The 10176-nt window shown below is 35.0% G+C and overlaps 1 protein-coding gene across 1 annotated transcript; it reads left to right on the forward strand.

Annotated features, from left to right (window-relative positions):
- Nucleotides 1-2386: 2386 nt before the first annotated feature.
- Nucleotides 2387-7359, forward strand: LOC115993722 (GDP-Man:Man(3)GlcNAc(2)-PP-Dol alpha-1,2-mannosyltransferase). Its single transcript, XM_031117679.1, has 7 exons — nucleotides 2387-2721; nucleotides 3499-3785; nucleotides 4525-4711; nucleotides 5168-5236; nucleotides 5352-5545; nucleotides 6728-6837; nucleotides 6924-7359. Exons 1-7 carry the CDS (start codon nucleotides 2416-2418, stop codon nucleotides 7163-7165), a joined length of 1395 nt encoding a protein of 464 aa, XP_030973539.1. The 5' UTR covers nucleotides 2387-2415; the 3' UTR covers nucleotides 7166-7359.
- The last annotated feature ends 2817 nt before the right edge of the window (nucleotides 7360-10176 follow it).

A 10176-nucleotide genomic window follows, 5' to 3' on the forward strand; every position in this document is an offset into this window, starting at 1 on the left:
ATCAACACTTTAAAAAAATTTAGTATTTATCATTTTAAAAATTAATTTTATAATACATAATACATCATTTTATAATATTTCTTCCATCAAAACTTCTTATTTTTTTAATACTCTATTTAAATATTCTTTCTTTATTATTTTTTATACATTTTTTATTTTTCCTATCTCTCTCCTCTGTCTCTCTTTTTTTCTCCTCTCTCTCTCTTTATTAAACAAATAATTTTTTTTTTTTAACAATCTATCTCTAGTAGCCCACTGTAGCTAGATTGCAAAATGAATATGATTTGAAAGCTTTGATGGAATATGCTTTTTGATCTTTAGATACTAAAATTTAGCATTTATAACATTTAAGAGTGTTGATGAAAATGCTCCAAGTGAGGGGAAGCATACACCTAAAATAGGATATATTTTCTCATAAACAAGAGCATATATAAGGGAAAATTCTTAGGTATTCTTAAAGCACGAAAAAATCGTGCTCTCTCTTCTCATATTCATTGTGGATATTACTATAAATTTAATAAGCAGACCCTACTATAAATGTGAAAAGAAAAAACATCATTTTCCATACTCTAGGAGTATCTAAGAATTACTCATACATAAGAAGTTATTGTTGTTCTTATTTTTTGTTATAATTTTTTTTTTTTGATAGGATATAATTTTTTATTTGAGTGCTAAAGAGATTTCCAAGACTATTTGATACTTGATTAGTCTAACCCCACAGTCACATAACAAGCAATCATCGGGTAAATTCCTATGGATAGCCTTCAAAAGTTGGTTGAATGCTAATCCAGACTGGCCGCCGATCTCAGCCGGCCCGGTACCGGTCAGTTCGGTCCAAATTACGGAATTGGGCCTGCTGTGATAATGGGCTTTTAGCAAAATTTTCCTAATTGATTGAAAAAGCCCCAGTTCAATTTTCAGGCTATTTTACCATTGTATTCTTAGTAAAAGTTCACATCTTTTATGACAATTACTTAGACCATTCATCACAGATTCACGGTAAATCTAATATTTGTAATATACCACCGCGCGTGTCGGGCAAAGGCCGAAATTTAAGTATTTAGAAGAGAGTTTTACACATGTATTTATTTAGATTAGGTTAGAATAAAATTTCTATCTTATATAAAATATATATATATATATATATATATGCAATATAAATATATAAAATAGGTTGACTTTAAAGTAAATATGCAAAGATTAAAATAAAATGTAAACTACAAATAAATGTAACTGAACTGAAAACTTGCATCGAAGAAATTACTGGAAGTACTTACAAATGTAGTTATTTGGTTTAACTTGAAATACTTGTAATGAAATCACTTGCAAATGAAAGCTTATAAGCTATAACTAAAATACATATTCTGGAATGAGAAGGGTTTCAGAAATGTAAGTTGGAAATGATACAAGTTTACGATAGAAAGCTTTTGCTCTACCATTGGCTTTGACATCTTCAAGGCTTAACTTTCTAATTATAATATTGGAGGTGCTCTTAAATGCGGTGAGAATGGAGACTCTTTTTTTTTCTAACAATGGATGTCCTTTTGTCTGGCAGTGAAGTGTCTATGACAATGGAATATTATGGGATGTCCTGCATGCATGTTGTGATGTCTTAGCTTTTGTAATTTTTCTTGATGGAACATATTATTGTTGATTGCATCGGTGGAAAGAGACATCATATGATTCATATTGTATAGTGAAATGATACACCATATTACATAGCGGAACGTACATAATGGGATGTACTTTTTACAGAATGCATTATTGTTTGTATCGGTAGAATGATGTACTATTATTGTCTTATTTAAGATTACTGTTAATGATATTTTCAATTTTTACATAGAGATTGGTGAGATTTTATATATATATATATATATATATATATATATGGTGAAATGATACACCATATTGCATAGCGGAACGTACATAATGGGATGTACTTTTTACAGAATGCATTATTGTTTGTATCGGTAGAATGATGTATTATTATTGTCTTATTTAAGATTACTGTTAATGATATTTTCAATTTTTACATAGAGATTGGTGAGATTTTATATATATATATATATATATACATATTCAAAAACAATGAAAATCCTAACAAAAATAAAAGTAAACAAAAGAACAAAATATCGAAATACAGCTCTCTTCAAAAAGGATTTCGGAGTTTTTCCCATAGATTTTGATTTTGACAAGAGTACAAATCCTAAAGGAGGAGAGAAAGCAGAGTTTTGAGGGTTTTTATTTTTAAGTTTTTTTTAAAATATATAAAATATTAAAAATTATATATAATTAATTAATTACTGTTCGGTCCGGTCTGGTCCAAGGACCGAAGACCGAATTGTTTTTTTTCTTAAATTTAGCACTGCTATTCTTTTTCAATAATAAGTATTGAGCTCCAAAAAAACAGAGTAAATGGCTATCGCATATGTGATATGGGGCGTGATCACTGCTATCTCAGCCTTGATTATCAAACTATCTCTCCACATAATCACTGGCAGACGGAACAGAAAGAGAGCCGTGGGGTTCTTCCACCCTTACACCAACGATGGCGGCGGCGGAGAGCGAGTGCTTTGGTGCGCCGTCAAAGCCATCCAAGAAGAGACTGCGGACCTTCACATTGACTGCGTCGTCTACACCGGCGACCACGACGCCTCGCCTCACAGCTTGGCGGCTCGCGCTCTCGATCGATTCGGAGTCAACCTAATTCACCCTCCTAAGGTCCTCTCTCTCTCTCTCTCTCTCTGTGATCTGGAATTTACTTAGATTAGCTGATTGGATTTGGGATTTTATTTAATTGAGAGTTTGAGAATTTGTACACTCTTAGTTTTAGACTAATTCATGAAAAGTTTCGGAATTAAACAAATTTCATGACTCCTATAGTTTTGTAGTAGTGAGGGACCTGAGAGTTATATGTTTATTGTTTGAGAGGCAATCTTATTTTTTTGTTTGTGTGTATTGGTAAGTTACATATGTGTCTGGCATTCCAGTGTGTTTTGAACTCATGAGCTAAGAAGCATGGATATGAACACTGTCGAGACAAAAATTCTTGAATAATTAAGACACCTACCTACGATGGCGATACAACAACTATCAAAATCTTTATAAACATTAAACATAGGTAAAAATCAAGTGTGCCCTGGCATGTCTGTGTCTAGGCCTTGACGGAAATGCCATTTGAGCCAAAGCTTATTGGTGAGATGTTAGTCTGCAATAATCTGCCCCGAACCTTTGGAACATTCAATTGCCTTGCGTAGCACTATATCTCCAATTTTGTTGATTATATCACTAATGTTGTAGGGAATGTGTACTTTAGTAGCAGTGATTTATCTTACTGATTATGGTGGGTGTTTGATTCTTTGTTCATTTGATGTTATTCGCTGTTACAATTCATGTTGTTGTGAATATTAGTCAATCTTTGAGTTTTGAAATTTGAATTTTTTGTTGCATTGTTACCATTGTTATATTATCTTAGTTTTTGATATCTTATATGTTCAGGTGGTGCATCTATATAAAAGGAAGTGGGTTGAAGAAACCACTTACCCTCACTTCACTATGATTGGTCAAAGTCTGGGTTCAGTCTATCTCTCATGGGAAGCTTTGTGCAAGTTTACTCCATTATATTATTTTGACACTAGTGGATATGCTTTTACGTATCCACTTGCACGGATGTTTGGATGCAAAGTTATCTGTTATACCCATTACCCTACTATCAGTTTAGACATGATATCTCGTGTTCGTGAACGAAACTCAATGTATAACAATGATGCCTTGATTGCGCAAAGGTTTGTTTCTTAAATCTTTAGATCACACATTTTGTATCCATGCTTTGTGATGGTTACCCTGAAGGGTTTGTTCATATATCAAAACTTTCTGTTTTTCATTTCCTTTTGTAATAATTAAAATTAGAATATAATTATAATTTTAATAAGTTTAGATTGAACTTAAAGCTGTTAGCGTAAACAAAAGGAGGGGGGAGCATGGAAGGGAAGTTATTGCTCCTCGTGTCCCTGCAGTGTGTTAGATAATATCCATATGATTCTGGAATTAAGGTTGATTGATAATTTGATGAATGTGGATTATCTAAGTCATGAACTTGGTAGTGATTTTTAAGCATTTTTGTCATGAGCAAATCAAACATTTTTGTTGGGTACTTCCCCTGCAAAACCAAATGCACCCCCGCCTCTCCCCCCCCCCCCCCCCCAAAAAAAAAAAGAAAAAAAAGAAGAAGAAGAAGAAGAAAAATTCCACGGGTAGCTTTTCCCTTCTTCCTCTTACCATATACAGGCAAGTATATGGTCACATGCCCATACAGACTGAATATTTAACTTAGTTGTGTAAGCAACCTAATAGTCTTATGAGGTACTGTATCTAACATTTCTTTTCTGAGCTGTCACTGATGGCCTAAGTTGGGATCTTCTACATTACATAAAGCTCCTGCATGCATTTGTAATGGATCTAGAAAACTTTGTATCGACTGTTCTCTTCTTATGTTATAGTGTAAAATTTTCTTATGTTTGGCAGTATTTGGCTATCCCGGTGCAAAATCCTCTATTACACAATTATTAGCTGGATGTATGGATTTGTAGGCTCTTGTGCGCACCTTGCTATGGTCAACTCTTCATGGACTCAGTCTCATATTGAAAAGCTTTGGAGAATTCCTCACCGAACTAAGCGAGTGTATCCTCCTTGTGATACTTCAGGACTTCAGGTTTGTAATTTCCTATTTCTTTAATCTAAGGATTTTGTATGTATTGTGGAGTTGAAGGCCTTCATGTATGTGTGCCTTTTTTTCACCGTCAGTCCAAATTTCTCCTTCCATTTTTCTTTATACAACATTGTTATTGATCTTAGCATTCAATTTATGTTCCTGAATATAAGTCATCATTTATTGTTGTTAATTTTTTATTAAACAAGTTATCATTTATATTTTCTTTGCAACAAGATAATATCTACTGGTGCTAGTTTAGTAGGATTAGCCACATTTTACTCTCCTTTTTCTTTCCTTAAAAAAAAAAAAAAAAAAAATCAAATGGAAAATTTATAGGTTTATGTCGGTAGCATATTTTCTCTATTCTGACAATAATACTTTGAATTTATAATAATCCTCTCTTTTGTTAAAATTCCTATGCGTCCTGTGGGTTCTAACAAGTTGCTGTCCAAACAGGTTCTTCCTTTGGAAAGACCTTCTAAAACTCCAATAATAATATCCGTAGCTCAATTTCGTCCAGAGAAGGTGGGGCATACTTGTATTATCCTTATGAGCACAAGGTATCATAAATGTGATGGCTCATTTTTAGGGCCTTTTGAAGTTATGGCAAGTCCTTCATAACTTGATTCTTTGTTCTCAGGCACACACTCTCCAACTTGAGGCCTTTTCAGTTGCTCTTAAAAAGCTAGACGCAGACTTGCCTAGACCTAAACTTCAATTTGTGGGTAGTTGTCGAAACAATTCAGACGAGGAAAGACTGCAAAATTTGAAAAATAAAGCTATTGAACTAAAGGTGGATGGGGATGTGGAATTTCATAAGAATCTGATGTACAGGTTTGTGCCTGTCAAATATATTCTGGATCCTTTATACATCCATATTATGTTGTGTGGAATTTAACGATGAATATGTGCATTAACTTCTCTGACCCACGAGTATACATTTTATATAAAGAAATTGATTATACTCAGTCCAAAGAATTTTGCCAATTTGATGGACTTCTCCCACCCAGGGTTGTTACATGTATCACAGATTCATGTAGTACAAGACATGTGGTAAACGTGCAGGGGATTTGAAGATAAGCTGTGTTTTCCCTCATTAGGCAGCAGTTAATCAGATTATTACTATACATCATGTACTTGCTTAAAAATATAAAGAGCGGTTGCTTGTGCTTCTTAGACTCTTAGTGCCCGTTTGGGTAGAGCTGAAACTTGCGTTTCAGCTCTACGTTTTCCTACTTTTTTTTTTTTTTCCCTCTGCACGTGAACAGTAAAAGTACTGTGCAGAGGACAAAAAATACTGTTCACGCACTGTTTATGCACTGTTCACGCACTATTTATGGGTCCCACGACACTATTTACACATTTAAAAATTATTTTGCTACAGTGTTTTCAGTTTTCAGTTTTCAGTTTTCAGTTTCAGCAACAATAAGCTCAATCCAAACGGACCCTTAGTGTTGGAAAGTCAAATGTTCAAAGTTAACAGCCATGTGTGTCTTGATCTTCTGGGCAAAACCAAATTATGTGGAATGGCAAAATTTTTGAAATTGACCAAGTATGTCACTGGTTCTAGGACTTTATGATGGTGCATATTTTGGAAAATTATCTTGGGTATACTCAGCATTAAATCAACTTTATGTGGATCAGCATTTAATTCAGAAATTAGTTACTGTCCTTTTCCACTGATGTTTCAAATGATCGTGGGGCGTTTGGAGGGAGCCAACTATACGCTTCCATTATAAAATATGATCTGTGGTGATTGACATAAGGGAATTAGTAAAGCCATGTAAACAAAATATCCAATTCATAACTACCATTAAATTTTCCATTAGCCAGCGTATCTTTGAAGTTGTGGATTTCTTTATAATCTTTTTTGTATTTGAGTTTTTTTTATTTTTATTTTTTTTATTTTTTTTTTTTTAATATAGAGTTTTTCAGAAACCCAATCTTGGTTATCTCCTATTTTGTAGGTTTTTTTTTTGGCTGTCTTATCTTTGGTATATTCCTCACAATCTGCAGGGACTTGGTGAGACTTTTGGGTGGTGCTGTTGCAGGAATCCACTCAATGACAGATGAACATTTCGGCATAAGTGTTGTTGAGTTTATGGCTGCAGGCGCAATTCCAATTGGTTGGCATCTTTTATGATCTCCCATTTAAAACAAGATACCTTTCCACTACTGTATATGTTGCTCATACTTTTCCTTCTCTCTTCAGCTCATAATTCTGCTGGCCCAAAGATGGACATTGTCTTAGAAGAAGATGGACAGCAAACAGGATTTCTTGCCTGCAGTGTGGAAGAATATGCAGATGCCATCCTGAAAATTATAAGGATGTCTGAATCTGAGAGGCTCGAGATGGCTTCAGCTGCAAGGAGCCGAGCAGGCAGATTTTCTGAGCAAAGATTTTATCAAGATTTCAAAGCTGCAATCCAGCCAATTCTAAACCGTGGTTCCTAATAATGGACAAATAACAAATACAACGTGCTCTTAACTTTGAGAGTGTAACATATTGGACCCTTTAATTTTTTTGGCCTTTTAGTTGTAATCCAGTAATTAGATGAAGTTTTGTTGTCTAAATGATTCACGATAATTTTAATCTCCAATATACCTCATAAAAACCTTAAATATAATTAATTCTCATATGACCTGATGGGCTGTAAATTCTAGTTAACTCAATTGACAAAATCTTTATTAAAATGTTTGAGATTGAATATCAACTACGCTAAAAAATAAATTTATTGGTGTATTGTATTGAGAATAAAGAGCAATTATCATAGAATGGACATTATAAACTTAAATCTTATGTTATAGGAAATAAAGGTGTATCCATTGTCCAGAAATTTTTTTTAGAACTCTTTATGTGGCAATTAGCAACTAGGTTTTTGAGTTCATCCAAATAATTAACTAGCTGTATGCTTGTGGTACGGATTGATTAAAAATTCTATATATTAGAAAAGTAGATTTTAAAAATATTATGGGAACTTTAATAGTGCCATAGATTAAATTATAGAAATACAAATATATATTGGGCTACTTAACTTAACATAAGCGTATAACACCTAACTAATAGACTTTGACCTTAAGTGAACTATCCTAATTAATGAGAAGTTAGTCATTTGTTATAAAGAGAAACTAGTCACTTGACCCAACCACAACTATTAAGTCCAACTTTGATTAAATAATATGTGATATGATTATATAATGCAATGTATAGATTTCACCACTAAACTTTTTTTTTTTCTCATTATTTTCTATAAATTTCTTATATTCTCTCTTGAAAAAGTAGTTATTCTCTCTCACTTGATTTTTATCCTTTCTTGCAACTCTACTTTATATTAATTAATCATTGCGATTTTTAAAATTTTATTTTGGGTTCATACTTGTTGGTATTATATTTTTTTAGTTCCCCATTACAAGTAGTATCTCTCTCTCTCTCTCTCTCTCTCTCTTTCTTAGTTTTGGTTTGATTTTTGTTTGAGTTAATACTTGATTATTTGGGAAGTTAGAATTTGAGTTTATATCAAAACATAATTTTGGCTATGCTAATTACAAATCGGCATTCGGTCCATTTTGGTTTATTTTGGTTCACTTTATTTATTCGGTTTGGTTTGGTCTACTCCCCACTTCAATTCAATTAGGTCCATTTGGTCTACTTCGGCCAATTCAATCCTATTCGGTTTACTTTGGTCAATTCAGTCTTTTTCGGCTCACTTTGGTCCATTCCATCCAATTCAGTTCATTACGGTCTATTTTGGTTCATTCAACCTAATTCGGTCCACTCTAGTCTAATTCAATCCATTTAAGTCTATTTGGTCCACTTTGGTCTATTTGGTCCATTTTCTCTATTTTAGATCACTTTAGTCCAATTCGGTGTACCTACATAAGAATGGGAAAAATACAAGTTTAGATTGAGAGCACTATAAATTATTTAAGTAATATCAATTGTAATTATATGATAAGTTTTGGTTATCATAATAATCTCCTTAAAAGAATAAAAGTTTAAATTATAACTTTGAAACTTAAAAATTTTAATTGTACCAAAAAAAAAACTAGGAAAATATAATTGTGGGGGCTAGTCAATTAACCGGCCCATTAAGGTCAAGATCGTTGGGCCTGCGACACATCCGAGGTTGCATATCCGTCCGAGGAGGCCAAGTTAGGTCATAAGGTAATTACCGAAGGGGGGTGGTAGTCAATATTACGAAAGTAGAGTTCCGTATTCGATCGAGGACACCATACTCCTCGGCAGCATGCGTCTGAGGACGATCAAGACGCGGTCTTGTTACAACCGGACCTCGGAATTATGCCACCACTGAAAATGGGATAACAGACCAAGGATAAGAAAGAAAAGGCAAACAAATATCTATAACTACAGCTGCCTCCGCATTAATTACCTCTGAACCAACTCTCTGGCCGCATTAATGTGGAGGTGATACCTGAATAGTAAGGAGGCAGTCTTACAGCTGCCCATAGGAAGTTCCAGGAGGTGCTAGATGGGACAGAGAGAAATCCCTCGAACCCAACCTAAACGTGTGTGGTGAGGATGGAACGCAGAAGGTGGTATATAAACTGAAAGAAGAACATGTAAGAAAGGGATCGAAAGAAAAGAGAGAGAAAAAACAGTATAGACTGAAGAAGAAGAATGTGGAAAGAAAGAGAACAAAATCGATTACCAGAAAAGAAACTGATTGTTGTGCCATCTCTGGGCCTTCGATATACGTGAGGGTGAAACTCTTTATTCTACAAAAAAGTTAATCTAGCTCTTAACACCCACACTCTACAAATTATATTATCTGGGCCTATTTACATGCGAACCCAATATCATTTTGGGTCGTTCCAAATTGTGTCCTTACAATTGGCGCCGTCTGTGGGAAGAGCTTGTATTAACTTAAAGGACTTCCAGTGCAATGTTTCTGATGGAGGAGGTGGGTCCACATCACCACACAGCGGGACCACATCAGGAGGATGCCAACCTGCACCAGGCAGAGTCAAGGGGCTCCCAGCATGGTGATCCTCGAAGGAGTCCCGAATGGAGAGAAGGCCATGAGGGGAGTGTACGTACAACTTATACCACCAGGAGCCACTCTCGTGGGAAGAGTCACGTCTCCCACGCGAAGCATGATGGGAATCTGCAACGTGAGATTGCAGATTTGAAGAGGGAGTTGCGCCATGCACAGTGGGAACGCTCCCCACCTTTCTCCGAACCATCATCTGAGGAGTCGGATGGAGCTAGTTACAGGCGGAGATCGAGAACTCCGCCAAGTGAGACTTTCTCCTACGAAGAGGAACACCGCCATCGACGTAAGCGTAGAAGTCGCCCTAGCAGGGGCTTGGGAAATGACGCCATGAACAAAGTCCTGAGTCAAATTTCCAAGTCGCCTTTTACAAGAAACATAGATGATGCAATTCATCCTCGGCGATTCCATCAGCCTACGTTCTCTCTGTATGATGGCCATTCAGATCCGGTG

This window comes from Quercus lobata, chromosome 6 (genome assembly GCF_001633185.2).
Source record: "Quercus lobata isolate SW786 chromosome 6, ValleyOak3.0 Primary Assembly, whole genome shotgun sequence".
Lineage (NCBI taxonomy): Eukaryota > Viridiplantae > Streptophyta > Magnoliopsida > Fagales > Fagaceae > Quercus > Quercus lobata.

What these genes read in the sequence shown, in the direction of transcription:
- LOC115993722 (XM_031117679.1), top strand. Translation starts at nt 2,416, where the DNA reads ATGGCTATCGCATATGTGATATGGGGCGTGATCACTGCTATCTCAGCC. An exon ending in ACCTAATTCACCCTCCTAAG is followed by an intron (nt 2,722 to 3,498) that starts GTCCTCTCTCTC and finishes TTATATGTTCAG; the next exon opens with GTGGTGCATCTATATAAAAG. An exon ending in GTGATACTTCAGGACTTCAG is followed by an intron (nt 4,712 to 5,167) that starts GTTTGTAATTTC and finishes CTGTCCAAACAG; the next exon opens with GTTCTTCCTTTGGAAAGACC.